The following is a 16,928-nucleotide window of genomic DNA, read 5'->3' as shown; positions in this document are numbered from 1 at the left end:
GCCGTGGGACCAGGGATACACGTTGGAGGCAGGGATTATGTCTCCAATGCGGTCGAAGTGGACACTTTGCAGTCCAGTGCCCAGCCCGCTTACCAGCGCAAACAGCCCCTACTCCGGCGTGACCCATCCCAGCCCCAAGAACAAGCCGGGGATGAGGAATACTGAAGCGCAACCAGCCCAAGAAAGGCTTAGAAGCAGAGAAAGTGCTGATGGAGCTTGACGTGCAACCCACCGGGGAGGAAGAAGACGTACCCAGCCCCCAGTCGGGAAACGAGATGGATCTGTCGTAAGGAGACCCGACCGACAGATCAAAAAAGAAATCTCCCCACGTGAGGTGAGAGAAAAAGGGTCTATTTTATTCACACCAGTTGTTTTACTGAACCCCATAAGTGGGACACATATATGTGTGGAGGCATTAATTGATTCTGGATGCTCTAGAGACATTATAGCCCCAGCCTTAGTGAATGGACTGGGTCTAAGAGCTAAAGAACTGGAAAATCCTATTATTTTTGAACAAATGGATGGATCCAACATGTCCCCAGTAACTTTAGAAACTGAACCAATACCCACGGGTATCAAAAACCACTTGGAAAAAAGATGCTTCGTGATAAGCCAAGCGGCCAAATACCTATTAATCCTTGGCAGTCGATGGTTATGGGATCATAACCCTGATACAGACTGGACCAAAGGAACAATAGATTTCAATCATGAAAATTGCAAACTTCATAACTGGCAGGCAGAATGGGGAAGAACAAAACCCCCTCTACTAGATGTTGCACTGCTAACTAAAGAGGAGTTGAATCGCATCCCTAAAGAATATAGAAGCCTGAAGCAAGCGTTTAGCGAGGAGAAAGCTGACAGTCTTCCCCCTCATCGCGCCACCGACTGCGCCATCGAGATCCTGCCAGGAGAAGAGCTACCCAAAGGCAAACTATATTCTATGAGTCCACTGGAAAGAGAAGAACTAAGAAAGTTCATTGACAAGAATTTAGAGAGAGGATTTATACGCTAACTAAAGAGGAGTTGAATCGCATTCCTAAAGAATATAGAAGCCTGAAGCAAGCGTTTAGTGAGGAGGAAACTGACAGTCTTCCCCCTCATCGCACCATCGACTGCGCCATCGAGATCCTGCCAGGAGAAGAGCTACCCAAAGGCAAACTATATTCTATGAGTCCACTGGAAAGAGAAGAACTAAGAAAGTTCATCGACAAGAATTTAGAGAAAGGATTTATACGCCCAGCTAGCAGTCCACATGCAGCTCCGGTACTGTTTGTTAAGAAAAAGGATGGAGGCTTAAGGCTCTGCACCGACTTCAGAGGAATCAATGCAGTGTCAGCAACCAATGCCTATCGCATCCCGCTGATCAGAGACCTACTCAATGTCGCGGCGCAAGGTAAGATATTCTCCAAATTAGACTTGAAAGATGCCTACTTCCATGTAAGAATTAAAGAAGGATGAGTGGAAAACCGCGTTCAATACGCCCTTAGGACAATATGAATACTTAGTCATGCCTTTCGGCTTATCTGGCGCCCCTTCAGTATACATGGCCATGATCAATGAAGTACTACATAAATATTTATATAAGGGAGTGGTCGTTTACCTAGATGACGTTTTAATTTATTCAAAAACAAAAGAAGAGTATGTAAAATTAGTACGGGAAGTAGTGACTACATTAATGTGCCACAAACTCCCTATCAAGCTTTCTAAATGTGAGTTCCATAAAACAGAACTGGATTATTTGGGCTACCGCATTTCGGGGGAAGGACTAAAAATGGATCCTGCCAAAATTAAAGCCATACAAGAATGGCAGACACCCCGTACTCGTAAGCAATTACAATCCTTCTTGGGGTTTGCTATCTTTTACAGAGACTTTATAGAAGGGATTTGCCAGGATAGCCTTACCTTTAACCAAGCTTCTAAAAACTAAAAGGAAGGGGGATCAAGCAAAGAAACCCACTTCCAAATTAATCTGGGACCAAAATTGCCAGACAGCCTTTGATGAACTCAAACTCAAATTTACTTCAGAGCCCGTCCTACAACACCCAGACGAAAATCGACCCAGGTCGATGCCAGCGATGCAGCCATTGGAGGCGTGCTTCTACAGAAGGGGGAGGATGGGAAAGCCAAACCATGTGCATATCTGTCTAGAAAATTTTCAGAAGCTGAACGGCACTGGAATGTATGGGGAAAGGAAGCCTTTGCCGTGAAAGTAGCTCTCACAGTATGGCACCACTGGCTTGAAGGGGCTCGACACCCGTTCGAGGTTTGGACGGATCACAAAAACTTAGAAGCTCTAAAAAGCCCTAGACGCCTTAATGCTAAACAGCTCAGATGGGCGGAATTCTTTTCTAAATTCAATTTCACCCTAAACTTCTTACCGGGCAAAACTAATTTCCTAGCGGACGCTCTCTCGTGCATGCCCCAACATCAAAGTAAAAAAGAGGAAACCATTGATACCGTACTCACCCCCCAACAACTAGGAGGAGTGGTTACCACTCGCAGCCAAACTGCGGAGACTCAAGAAGCAGACAAGGGGTGGAGAGCAAAAGTGAAAAGCGAGGTGGAAAAGGAAGGGGAGGGAGCGCCCAAAGCAAAAATGTCCCAAACGGCGGAGGCTGGGTGAAAGAGGATCGATTGTACATACCAGCTAGCCTCCAAAAGGAAGTTCTACAACGTTGTCATGATGCCCACACCGGGGGTCATTTCGGCTACTTAAAAACTCTCCATTTAATACAAAGACAATTTTGGTGGCCGGGTATTCGGAAAGATGTTTCCCAATATGTTTCATCATGCCCAACATGCATAAGCGCCAAAACCAGGAAGGGGAAACCACCGTGACTTTTACAGCCGCTAGAAACCCCAGGTAGACCTTGGGAAGTAATTTCTATGGACTTTATTACAGATCTTCCTACCTCCAAGGGTTGCTCATATATTTTAGTGGTTGTGGATCTGTTCTCCAAACAAGCACATTTTATACCTTGCACAACCATACCCACCGCCAAGAAACTAGCGGAAATCTTTATGAAACACATTGTTAAGCTGCATTCTTTTCCTTCTAAGGTGATATCCGACCGTGGCGGACAGTTTATTGCCAATTTCTGGAAAGAATTACTACAATTAACAGGAATGGAGCAAGGAATCAGTTCAGCTTTCCACCCACAAAGTGATGGACAATCGGAAAAAACTAATCAGATATTAGAGCAGTTCCTTCGATGTTATATTAATTTCCAACAAGATAACTGGGTGGAGGGTCTTCATTTTGCTGAATATTCTTACAACAACGCAGTCCACAGTTCAACAGGTGAAACTCCCTTTAAAATTGTGCACGGCTACGATGGAAAAGCTTTTCCCTTTGAGCTGCCGCAAGGAAAACAACCAGTAGGGGACCTACATCAATGGTGGACCGCCCTTAGCCAACAATGGACAGCTATACAAACAGCCTTAACTAAAGCAAAAGCAGATTATAAAAAATATGCAGACCGCCACCGTGCGAAAGAATGGGAATTACACCCAGGAGACAAAGTATACATCTCCACAAAAAAACTTTGAGTAGACCAAGCCAGCAAAAAACTTGCTTTGAAATATTTAGGACCCTTTCCTATTAAGAGAGTAATCAACCAAGTGACTGTAGAACTTATTCTACCAAAGAATTTGTGCCCCGTGCACCCAACATTCCATGTGAGTCTCCTGAAAAAAGCCCCTGCACCAGACCAATGGCATCCCTCACCAACCACTCCCATCCCAACCATGATCAATGTTCAAGTTCACTATGAAGTGGAAGACATATTAGACTCTAAGATCAGATATAACAAGCTATTTTATCTAATTCGTTGGAAAAATTTTGAAGAAGGATATAAAGAGTGGGTGGAGTCTATCCATGTGAAAGCCCCTCGTCTCCTTAAGCAGTTCCATCAAGCAGTTCCATCCATTATCCTGACAAACCAGGGGGAGAGGGATCTTAAGGGTGGCGGAATGTCAGAGCCTGTTTAACCTGAGTAACGCCATGTTTAACTTTGTAGTGTTTAGTCTTCTTTCCCTTTAGGCCCCAACACCTGCAAGGAGTCGAGTACATGGGAAAGGAAATCCTCTTATCTGCCTGCTCGACCTTGGCCAGCTCTACGTTCCTCTGAGAAGCTTGGCTATGTGAACTCAGGGGGGGAGGCTGGGCTTGGGAGTGTGAAATGTAACCACTTTCTTTTCATGAGTCATTCTTGACAATACTTTGGTTGGCCAGGATCTCTATCCTGGAATATGTACATCTGAAAATGAATGCTGTTTCTTCACAATAAACCTTTTTGAAATCAAAGGACCTTATCTTCTTGCAGAAAGGGAGTGAAGCAGACTATCAATTCTGGAATGACATAGTCTGACAGCCTCGACAGATCCCTTTTGAGTGCCTCACAATCCTCCCTGGTTCTCACCACCCTGAACAATTTAGTGTCATCCGCAAACTTAGCCGCTTCACAGCTTACTCCCAACTCCAAATCATTAATGAACAAGTTAAAAAGCACCAGACCCAATACTGAGCCCTGCGGTACCCTGCTGCTTACTACCCTCCACTGTGAATATTGCCCAGTTATACTCATTCTCTGCTTCCTATTCATTAGCCAGTTTTTGATCCACGAGAGGTCTTGTCCTTTTACCCCATGACTATTGAGCTTACTTAGCAGCCTTTGATGAGGAACTTTATCAAAAGCTTTATGGAAGTCCAGGTAGACAACATCTATTGGTTCCCCCTTGCCCACGTGTTTGTTCACTCCCTCAAAGAACTCTAACAGGTTCGTGAGACAAGATCTTCCCTTACAGAACCCATGCGGAGTCTTCCTCAATAGCTTTAGTTCATTAATGTGCTTACTAATTCTCTCTTTAGTAACGGTTTCCACCAACTTACCCGGTATTGACATTAGACTGACTGGTTTGTAATTTCCTGGATCTCCTCTGGAACCCTTTTTAAAGATGGGGGTGACATTAGCTACCTTCCAGTCCTCAGGAATGGAGGCATATGTTAATGAAAGGTTACATATCTTTGTCAGGAGATCCACAAGTTCACATTTGAGTTCTTTCAGAACTCTTGGATGTATGCCATCCGGGCCTGGTGATTTGTTAATTTTTAAATTGTCTTATCAGTCGTAGGAGCTCCTCTCTCGTCACCTCAATCTGACTCAGGTCTTTCAACACTTCTCCCGAAATCAGCAGTTCTGGAGTGGGCAAGTACCTCTCATCTTCTACAGTGAAAGAGGCAAAAAATGCATGTAGCTCCTCGGCCATTTCTCTATCGTCCTTCAGTAATCTTTTTACCCCTTGATCATCCAGGGGCCCCACTGCCTCCCTGGCTGGTTTCCTGCTTCTAATATATTCGAAGAAATGTTTATTGTTGGTCTTTATGTTTTTTGCAATGTGTTCCTCATAGTCCCCTTTTGCCTGCCTGATCACAGACTTGCATTTTCTTTGCCACAGCCTGTGTTCCCTTTTATGTACCTCACTCCGACTAGCTTTCCATCTTTTAAAGGAAACCTTCTTACCTTTTATAGCTTCCTTTACTTTGTTTGTTAACCTTGCAGGCCTTTTTTAATACCTATTTGTGCCTTTCCTAACCTACAGTATATATTTTATCTCAGCTTCTAGGATTGTAGTTTTAAATAGTCTCCAAATGTCCCCAAGGGTTTTGACCCCTTTGACCTTTCCTTTCAGTTTCTTCTTCACATGCCCCCTCATCTCAGAGACGTTACCCCTATTAAAGTTAAAAGTGGTTGTGTTGGTCTTTTGGGGCAACTCCCTATTTATGCAAATGCTGAACTCAGTAACATTATGGTCACTGTTCCCAAGCGGTGGAACCACTTTTACATCTCTCACCAGATCTTGGGCATTATTTAGGACCAAGTACAGGATCGCCTCTCCCCTGGAAGGTTCTGCAACCATCTGCTCCATAGCACAGTCATTGAGAGTGTCTAGAAACTCAGTCTCTTTCTCCCAACTTGAACACACATTGACCCAATCAATGTGTGGGTAACTGGAATCACCTATTACTACACAGTTATTTTGTCTAGCCACTATCCTTCTTTCTTTCATTATGTTATAATCATCCTCTATCTTTCGATCCGGTGGGTGATAACAAATGTCTAGAGTTAAGTTTCCTTTTGGGCCCACTATTTTAATCCATAGCATTTCCAGAAGCAAATCTAATTCTCTTACCTTCTCAATCTTAATGGACTGTATACCGTCTCTGACATACAGAGCCACTCCACCTCCAACCCTTCTCTCCCTATCCTTACGATATAATTTATATCCAGGAATTGCCGTATCCCACTGATTTTCCTCATCCCACCAAGTTTCTGTAATGCCCACAATGTCTATGTTTTCCCCCAACACTAAGCATCCCAACTCCCCGATTTTACCTCAGACACTTCTAGCATTTGTATATAAACATCTATAATTTCCCAGGCATGTTCGGCCTGCAACCTTCGTCCTGCTGCCTCGAGACCTTGCCAGGCAGTCCATATTGTTTGTCACCGTCTCAATAGACAACTAATCCATTTCCCTGTAGTAAAGTAACAGCTAACCCTTCATCTCTTTGAGATGAACCATCCCGAACCAGAGACATTTCATCTCATGTTGTCTTCCCCCCAATATTCAGTTTAAAAACTGCTCTCCCACCTTTTTGATTTTAAGTGCCAGCAGCCTGGTTCCTTCTCAGGACAAGTGGAGACCGTCTTTTTTGTACAGCTCCCGCTTGTTCCACAAAGCATCCCAGTGCCTCACAAACTTGAACCCTTCCTCCCCACACCATCGTCTCATCCATGCATTGAGCCTCCTAATCTGAGCCTGTCTCTCTGACCCTGTGCATGGAATGGGTAGCACTTCTGAAAAGGCTACCTTGGAGGTCCTGGCCTTGAGTTTCCTACCTAGCAGCCTAAATTTTTCCTCCAGGACCTCACGCTTGTATTTCTCCACATCGTTGGCACCAACATGTACCACAACCGCTGGCTCCTCCCTAGCACTGTCTACCAACCTATCTAGAACCCGCGTGATGTCCGCTACCTTCGCATCAGGCAGGCAAGTCACCATACCGTCAGTACACGGGTTTGCCACCCAGCTGTCTACCCACCTAAGGATCGAATCACCAACTACCAAGAGCCCCCCTCCCTCCCTGCCCAGGGATGGTTCCTTGGTGCGAAAGGATACCCGTTCACCAACTGAAGAAGAGGTCCCTCCTGAGGGCATATCCCCCTTATCCTCAGCACGGTGCCCTGTCTCCTCTTGACCCTCATGCTCCCTGGCAGTGGTGGGGCTGCCATTCTCAGAGTGGGACACGTCTAACAAGTCCACGGTAGTCTTCTCCATGTGTCTGACTGGCTGTGTCTGCTTCTCCAGGTCAGCCCCCTCAGCCTCAAGGGTGTGAACTCGCTCCCTGAGAACCAGGAGCTCCTTGCACCGAGCGGACACCCAAGACTTCCGCCCAGTGGGCAGATAGTGCAAAACACTGGATAGCCCCCAACCCCCTGCTGGCATACTACCTTCATAATTTCACTTTTAAAAAAAAATTCTTATTATATATATATATATATATATATATATATATATATATATTCCCCCTTTTAATACCCTACATATTTAGGTGGCTCTGCTTGTGGAAAGTCTACTTACCTTATTGGGAACACTGGGAGACTAGGCCTTTGCCCCTTGGATCCTTCCTTGGCTTCTTTCAGAGCTCCCAGGCCAAGAGCCCCAGGCCAAGAGCCACAGGCCAAGAGCCCTTTGGCTCTCGCACACACACTTCCCGTCAGCAACACTCCACTGCAGCCCAAGCCACAGACAGACAGAAACAGCAGCTCCTCCTCCCTCCTCAGACTTTCTCCTTCCACACAGCAGCAACTCAGCCAATCCTCCCCAGCAGTTAAGAAAAGGCGAAACCCACCACCTCAGCAGCAGCGGCAACAGCTCCCCTTCCTACTCTTTCCCAGAGCCCAAATGAATCAAAATTTGTCACAAACCAGGCTAGTTTTTGGTTCATGAACTGATGGTTCTTCAGAGCTCACTTCTGACGAACCGCTATGATTTTTAGAGCGGTTAGTTTGGTTAGTTTTTCAGTTCGTCACTGCAGACAGCGAGATGCCGATCAATCTGTTACCTAGGCAACAGGAGGGATGAGTCTTTCTGTAGACCTTCTGCAGCCCCAGAAGTGATGTATGCATGAACCAAACAAACCGGTTCGCGAACCGGGCAAGTTCACGGCAGTTCATGGTTCATTGTTCATGAAATGCACAGAACCACAAACCTCAACGAACTGCCATTTTCCTGGTTCGTGCCTATCTCTAGTGAGGACTCAATCCCAGTTTTAAGCGTTTTGCTTTGAACCTCCCTCTCAGGATGGCTTGTGAATACAAGCATTATTGACAAACCTCTACATAGCTCCAGACCCTGGAAAGAGATAAGTGGAGGTGTGGCAGGAGTGGGGAGAGGAGAGCTGAGGAGACAAGGAAGATTGGGTGAGGTGGACAGCCAGGAAAGGGGAATAAGTGGGGGAAGGATCGGTAGGTGGGTGATGGGCGAAAGCACAGGTGGGTTTTAAATGTTTTAATAAATAAATCCGATGGGGAAGAATTAGGAGGATCGGGGAAGAAAGACTGTGTAAGTAGTTAGAAAACAAAATTAAAAGATCACTGGGGGTGATGGGGAGAAGAGTGTGGGGACTGGTTGAAAGCAGACAGAGTAGAGGGAAGACAGCCAAGTTATGTTAAAAGAACGGGAGAGGAAGTGGGCACCTAGAAGAGAGGGAATTAGATTTCCCCAACATGCAAAAATCTCATTGTCCCCAGCTTGTTGACTCTAATCCACAAATCTCTTCAACGGAGATCCTCACGTAGAAACAAAAGATGCTAAGCAGAGTTAAGTGCATACATGAAGTCTTATGTGCCTTTAGGGGCACATTGCTCACTCTTACTGGACTTTTTTCTAAAATTATCCAGTTATAGGCCAAACTCACATTATTTTGTCCTCCTTGCTATTGAAAGAAAGGGATGTTTTTTCCAATCCCCCAGGTGGCTCAAGCAAGCGTTTCATACAGCTTGCGTGAAAGAGTCATCACATACACATGAACACATGAAGACGCCTCCTGCTGAATCAGACCCTTGGTCCATCAAGGCCAGTATTGCCTGCTCTGACTGGCAGGGGCTCTCCAGGGTCTCAGGCAGAGAAAGGTCTTTCACATCACCTACATCAAAACTAGGGACGCTAGATTTTTCTGGTGAAATTTTACCAGGTTTAAAGAAATTCTTTTTCACTTTCCTTGAAGCTGCCTTGGGCCAATTCATAAATATTTATAAATATTTGTAATAAAATAAAATAACATAATGGTCTCAGTCTCTCTCTCTACAAGCCATCTTACACAGGAATGCTCAAGGGACGACTTTCTGTGTGGTCTGCACTCTGCCTCCCTGGCGGCAGGTGTGTATTCACAATGGGAGAGCAAGTGTCAGATCTTTCACTTGAACACCCCCGCGCAAGTCGTCTTTTGTAGAGAGCCTCTCAGAGATACCACTCAATAAGGAACTTCCAAATTTGCTTCAGCACACAGTAATTCAGAAGCCAAATTGCTTAGGTGTAGAAAATCATCATAGTTACTCAGGAATGAGGGAAGTACACTCTGAATAGGTTCAGAGGCTCTTTTATCATCACTTCCAATGTTCTAGTGTTGAACCCCGGCACAAATTAAGCCCTGACAAGGCCCACACCCTTCACAGTTGTGGGCTGAAGGGACTGCCTGTGTCTAGGATGTGCCACTTCAGGTTAGACTGTGGAGCTCATGGGACTGAAGGCTTCGCTGTATGAAAAATCCATCCGGACAGAAAACTAGCTTCATCCATTCTGGCCTCGCTTTCTTTGCCGAATGCCAATTTTCTACATCGGGGGTGGGGATTGAGGATGCATATTATTACCTACAGATTGAAGTGAACCAGTCAAGACACAAGCTGAAAGCCTGAGGGAGAAAAGTGATAAAAGATGTGATGTTACCTTTTGATATTCCTTGATGTTGACTAGGTTGAAAGAAAATACGTGATCCTTTGCTCCAACGTAGAGTCGACTCCTCTCCTCATCCAAAAGGAAAGTGTGGTAACTGGAGCTATTGACCAGACCGTTGAAAGTGACTAGATTGTTTGATTCAAACATTTCTGTGGAATGAGAAGCAAGAAGATCCTGGTTAATTTGATGGACAATGACTGATGTCCTGCTTAAAAATAACCAAGGTGAACTTCATGGCATTATTTTTACAATCCTTCCCCAGGAAAGAGAAAAAAATAGAAAGCAAGCACAAAGGTGCCATAGACCGTGATCGCTGGCATCTGCCCATGTGTTACAGTAAACGTTGCCCCATCTGCACCTATTCAGAGATCCGGAATGTAAAACTCCCCCGCTCATGTGTGCCAGTGCTGCAGATTATTTAATAATATGCCCATCAGGGCGGGTTCAAAAGCAAACAAGTTCTAAATTTGATTTGTGAGAGTTATGATACAAATGTTGTGAAAAGCTGCACAAAAAAGAAAACAATTGAAAAGGCACACTCAGGATTAAAAATCCAGAAACCTATATTGTACCTTTGTCTTGGACAGCATGAATGCAGCCTCAAGAACAAGTGTTAACAACTCTGTGTCATGTTCAAGGAAGAAGTCATTCTTTGTGAGAAAAAGCCAATGGGAGAGTATAAGAAACTAATTAAATATTTTTTAAAGGGTGGAACGTGGTGATGCACCTTTATCTACTGGATCGCCCTTATCCACACACTTGTTAAACTTGCTCAAAGAACTTCAAGAAGTTATGGAGAGAAGACTTGCCTCTGCAGAAGCCCTGAAGATTTCCCCCCCAGCAACCTTTGTTCCTCATTGTCCTTAATAATGCTCTCTTTATTAACAGTTGCTACTAATATACCCAGAGCAGATGTTAGGCTAACTGGCCTGTAATTTCTTAGATCCCTTCTGGACTCATTTTTAAAACTTAGGGTGACATTGGCTGTTTTCCAGTCATCTGTTACAAAGGCCAATTTTAGTAACAAGTTACATATGCATACATACATATAGGTATGTATGTATATACCTCTATATATGGCTGTTTTTCTGGGGAAAGAGGAGGGGGAACTCTCACCCAGGGCAACTCCTGGGAGGAGGAGGCGTGCTTCTCACTACATGTGTACGCACGCGCACAGTGCACACTTCCAGGACTGTGCAATGACATCACTTCTGGGAAATGACATAATCACACAGGCCGTGGCTGCCCCGAGAGCACTCCTGTGCTCCATGGCGGGGCCCAATATGGCCAAGATAAGGCTAAACTCAGCCCAGAATGGGCCGATCTGCCAAGGGAGAGCACTCCCCCGCCCAGCAGTGGCCAGGTCTAGGCTATTTTGGACCCAAATTAGGACAAAATGGGCCCCAAAAGGCACAAATTGGCCTGGAATGGGTTGATGCTGCATGGAGAGCACTTCCCCACTCAGCAGTGGCCCAAACCTGGACGTTTAGGGCCCGATCCTGGCCATTTAGGGCCCAAATTGGGCCAAAAATGGCCAAAGGTGACCAAAATGGCCAGGATCTAGCCCAGATCGGACTATTTCAGTCTGGGAAAGTGTTCCTCCACCTAGTAGAAGCCTGACCCTGGCCATTTTTGGTACAATCCTGGCTGTTTGGGGCCCAATCCTGGCCATTTGGGGGTCTGAATTGGACCCCAAATGGCCATGATGGGGCCAAAATGGCCAGGATCAGGCCACTGCTAAGCAGAGTGTTCTTCTACCCAGCAAAGGCCCAATCCTGGCCATTTTGGCCCCATCATGGCCATTTGGGGTCCAAATTGGACCCAAAATTGCCAAAATGGGCCCCAAATGGCCAGGATTGGGCCACTGCCAGGTGGGGGAGTGTTCCTCTGCACAGCGGAGGCCCAATCCTGGCCATTTTGTGCCCCATCATGGCCATTTGGGGCCTGAATTGGGCCCAAAATGGCAGAAAGGGGCCCAAAATAGCCAGAATCGGGCCACTGCCAGGCGGGGGGGGTGTTCCCCCACTTGGAAGAGGCTGGATCCTGGCTGTTTTGGGCCTGAAATGAGCCCAAACAGCCCAAAGGACCCTGAAACAGCCCGGATCAGGGCCAAATCAGCCTAGAATGGGCCACTGCTGAGTGGGGGAAATCCTCCCCCGGCAGCAACCTGATCTGGGCCCTTTCGGCCCCAATATGGGCCTTTTTGGGTCCTAAATGGGCCTAAAATGGATGAAACGCCCCCCAAATGGCCCAGATCGGGGCCGAGTCAGCCTGGAACGGACTTCTGCTGGGTGGGGGAACCCTCCCCTGCTTGACAGTGGCATGATCCAGGCCGTTTCAAGCCAGATAGAGGCCCAAGCAGGCCCAAAAAGCCCAAAACAGGCCATTTTTAAAATATCCACATGACACCACTCACATGGGTATTGTATAGAGGTGCCGGAACACTGTTCCAGGGCATTCTGGCTCAAAAAAAGCCCTATACATACATACACACATACACATATATACAATTTAACTTCTTAGTTCTTTTAACAACTCTTGGGTGTATACCATCTGGACCTGAAGAATTATTAATTTTCAATTTGCCTAGTAGTCCTAGAATTTCATCTCATCATCTCTTCAAGCATCATTCCCCAAAAGAGCAGCTCTTGCGTGGGTTATGTGCCCAACATTTTCCAAAGTGAAAATAGAAGCAACAAAGCCATTCAGTTCCTCTGCCATCTCCCCTATCTTCTTTAAGCAGTTCTCTTATTCCTTTGTCATCCAAAGGCCCAACTGCCTCCCTAGCTAGCTTCCTGCTCCTGATATATTTCAAGAGATGTTTAGTGTTTGTCTTAATGTTTTTGGCCATTTACTCCTCAAATTCCTTTTCTGCTGGCTTTGTTATCAATTTCCGTTCATCTTGCCAGAACCTGTGCTCCTTTCTGTTTGCCTCAGTCAGGGAAACGGCAACGTTTTAAAAGAAGCCTTATTGCCTTTTACAGCTTCCTTGCCTTGAGTCATTAACCATGCAGGTATCCTTTTACACTTGGTGGCACCATGACTGGAATTGCTACACATTTGTTTGGCTCTGTGACCAGCCGCTCCAATGTACAGTCAGTAATGTCTAGAAAGCTGGTTTCTATGCATGATTCAAGCACATATTTGCCCAACCAATTTAAGGGTAGTTGCAGTCACCCAGTATTACAACATTCTCCCCTATGGCCATCTCTCTTATTTCCCTCTGTGCCTTCAGATCTACCTACCAGTTTTGATCAGGGAGGTGATGGTAGTACCTCCTCACTGTTAAGTAACCCTGAGGGCCCAGTATCTCTACCCATAGGGATTACAGGGTGGAGTCTCTTACCCTAATGTTTTCTTTGCTCTCTTTGATATACAGAGCCACACTATATCCTCCTTGTCCTGGGTATAGAGTTTATATCCATTGATTTTTCCCATCACACCAGGTTTCTGAGATGGCATCTATATCTAAATTATCACTTTCAGCTCTCCTATCTTGGCTTGGAGGCTTACAACATTGACATATAGGCACCCACGGCTCATTTCCTTCTCTCAGTATTCCCACTTCCCTTGGTTCTTCGGTTTCCTAACATGGCTGTCCTTTACTGCCCTACCCTCATTCTCTAGACTCCTTCTGGCAACATTTTCCCAATAATTTGCCACATCATCTCTTTGAGATGAGTCGCTCTGAACCAGAGGTTCTCCAGGGCCAGTTGGCTCTTCCCCAGGAGTTAAGTTTAAATTGCTTTATCACCTTTTCGATATTAAGTGCTTGCACTTTGGCTCCCTTTCAATTTAAGTGAAGTCTCTTCCATATAGGTTCAGTTTGTTCCAGAAAGTTCCCCCATATCTAACAAATCTAAACTTTTCCTTCCAGCACCACTTTTTTATCCAGACATTTAGACCCCAAATCTCTGCCTGTATAACTGGTTGTGCAGGTGAAGCTGGTACCAATTCTGAGATCACTCCCTTGGAGGTCCAGGCCTTTAATCTTCTGCCAGGTAGCCCATATGTTTTCCCCTCGGACCGCACAACTACATTTCCCAGTGCCGTGGATACCAATATGCAAGAAGCTGCTGCCTCCTTCCCAGCACAAGCAATCAGCCTGTCTAGAGAGTGTGTGATGTCTTCACCAGGCAGACCAGTCACTGTGCATTCAAAATGCCTCTCTCAGAACCTGCTGTCTGTCCCCAATAATCACCTCTCTCACTACTACCCAAAGCCCAGTTCCCCCCGACCTCAGAGAGGTGCCCTCAGGATACGAGGCTATTGGCTTGTGGCAAAAGGAAAGGTTATTTCCTAAGAGATTATTTCCACTCTCCTCCGGCCTGATGCCCTCCAACTTCTCCACAACAGCAGAAGAGCTCTCAGCCCAGGAGTGGAACGGTTCTAGCAGGTCCCTGAGGGTCCTGCCCACATACCTCTCTGTCTCTCTCGGCTTCTCCAGGTCAGCAGCCCTTGCCTCAAGGGAAGGAACCTGTTCCCTAAAAGCCAAGCCCTCAGCACATTCAGCACACACCCACAATATCTGTCCCATAGGCAGATACAGATCGTTGTTCACATGACACTTTGCACAACCTTGGATAGCCTTGACCCCTCCCCCCAAAGCTGGCATTCTAACTGCATAACTGCTTTGGTGTGTTGGTAATCATTTCAATAGTCACGTTCCTTTTGAATATTCGGTTAGCACCTCCTGTAACCTCCAACGGCAACTGAAGATCATGACAACACTGGTTTAATTATTAAACTTGTATTAATCTATCCCATTAACTCCTCTGCCTTCTCTCAGTAAATTGTTTCAGTGCATTAGCTAACACTGCTTTTCGCACTGAGTAGTCAAAACTTCCAGAGGCAATGAGACATCTTAAATGCTAATAAGTCATCTGCTTGTGCAAGCAAAGCTAGCCTTTAGAACAAAGGCAGTTTTACAGGATACTCTGATCACAAAAGCTGCAGAAAGACGAATGCCTTTAGAATGTCAGTGGAATTAATCCTGCTTGATGGAAAGACCGTATTTTAAGAAGGGAGACGTGCTATGAACATGACTTGTGCAAACAACTAGCACCTGTTCATGCCGTCAGGGACTGGATCCCTCCATCCTATTCCCAGTGATGTTTCTCACAGTGACCATAACTGTACACCTGCATTGGCTGCCACTGGACAAGGACTCTTTCTGGAATAACAGCTCAAAGATCAGCTTGCTATTATCGCATTTAGCATGTCCTCATTCCTGTCATCATGAACTTTTCTTTATAAAGCTGTGATCAGTGCCCAGAGACCCACACATCCTTCAAAATACATCACACATAAAAGTCTACCATACAGAATTTTATTTGATTAATCTGACTTTCAACTGACTTGCAAGTTTCAATGTATATACTATCGACCACACAATACAGAAGTCTCTTAAAAAGAACACATTTTTTTAAGTTGCCACACATTGTTTGAGAGGAGGTTATTTCTTCTTAATTACTGTTTTCACAACTGAAGTTAAACAGTGAGCCAACATCTACTAAAAGGGAAGCCCAGGGTTTAGTGCCAGAGTTACAATGTGATTTTACTACAGCTGTCAAAAATTTAGTGACATACAAAGTTACATATTTATCTTAATCTCTTAATAGCCAACAAGATTTAGCTTCAAGAGAAATAAAATCCTGCTTAAACAGAGGAAGAATGTTTAGCTCTCCAATCTAAAAATTCAGGACACTCCAAAAGATTGTGACCTATATTATCAATTCAGTTAGTACCACATCCACAGAACCTGCTAGAGTATGGAATACCTCAAAACCTTCCCAACAACACTGCCGAGGGCAAGGCGTTCAAGCGTGCAAGCAAAAATGCCCTTCTATATGTTGGGAGAGTTAACTCAAACAAATAATATGGCATTTTCTTCAGAGGAGAGAGACCAATTGAAAGAGAAGAGCATGCTCTGTGACCTCTAACCAACATGCTATTATAATCAAAACCCCTCAAATGTTTTTTGATTACCTTACTCAGTTCACTACTAGTCATAGTTTTGATCATATCATGGGTGATATCCAGACATGATAATTTATATTCCAAATATTTATCCCACTTACTCATATGATGATCCAGTAAAATTAATCCAAGGAGACCTGGTTCTAAATTTGACTTCAAAATCCTAGTTTTTAAGTTAATATGGCACTCCCAGCCAGCGGCAACAGACGCTTTGGCCGGGAGCCGCAATTTGCCTCCCTGAAGGAGGAGGAGGCAGCTATGCTTTCCTAGCCATATGGGAATGCTGGAGGGGGTGGAGCAAGAGGCCTTAGAGGGCTGCTCTGCCCCTCAGTGTTTCATTCATGCCTTGTGCTCGGCTTGAGCACAGCATATCTCAAGCTCTCTCAGCCAACCGCCTCTGAAGCTGGTTTTACTGAAGGCCTTCTGGGCAAGGTAGCAGAAGCTGTTTTAGAAAAGCTGTGCTATTCCCCTGCTTGCTACCTTGAAACTCCAGGAGGACAGCCAGGGCCCAGCACCAGGCTCAGGGATTTGGCAGAGATTTTTTCCCCCTTATTTACATTTGGGGCTTGTTGTCAGTCAGGAGGGCTAAAGCAGGGTGAGGCCCAGCCCCTGTAGGCCCTGGCCTACCTAGGCTCCCCCCCTTTTCACTTTGTTGGAAGGGAGTTCTTCCCATAGGAGCAGCAATAGGCTTTGCTGTAGGCCACAGGGGTGAATTGCAGCCATCTGAGGGGAGGATTTCGTCATACACTATTGCTACTGGCCTAGCAGGGTGGATGTTGGTAGCCCCCCCTCCATCTAGGCGTCCCCCCCATTTAAACTTACATGGGAAGAAGTATTTCCAGCAGCAATAGCTCAGCCTAAGGCCTTCAGGCAGCAGGGGCCATTTCGTGGGAGGGCTTAGTTTATTTAGTCAGGTGTGGCCATTTTGA

General features: G+C 45.5%; 1 protein-coding gene across 1 annotated transcript in view; it reads right to left on the bottom strand.

The window, feature by feature from the left end:
• The window catches only part of SEMA3A (semaphorin 3A), a 365,431-nt gene that overhangs the window by 296,357 nt on the left and 52,146 nt on the right, over nt 1-16,928 (bottom strand). The window contains exon 2 of the mRNA XM_055000206.1: nt 10,012-10,169. Within this exon, the coding sequence (XP_054856181.1) occupies nt 10,012-10,169 (158 nt within the window). The remainder of the gene's footprint in view (nt 1-10,011; nt 10,170-16,928) is intronic.

This window comes from Eublepharis macularius, chromosome 16 (assembly GCF_028583425.1).
Source record: "Eublepharis macularius isolate TG4126 chromosome 16, MPM_Emac_v1.0, whole genome shotgun sequence".
Classification (NCBI taxonomy): Eukaryota; Metazoa; Chordata; class Lepidosauria; order Squamata; family Eublepharidae; genus Eublepharis; species Eublepharis macularius.
The sequence above is the reverse complement of the archived record's forward strand: the minus strand, read 5'-3'. Positions and strand labels throughout refer to the sequence as shown.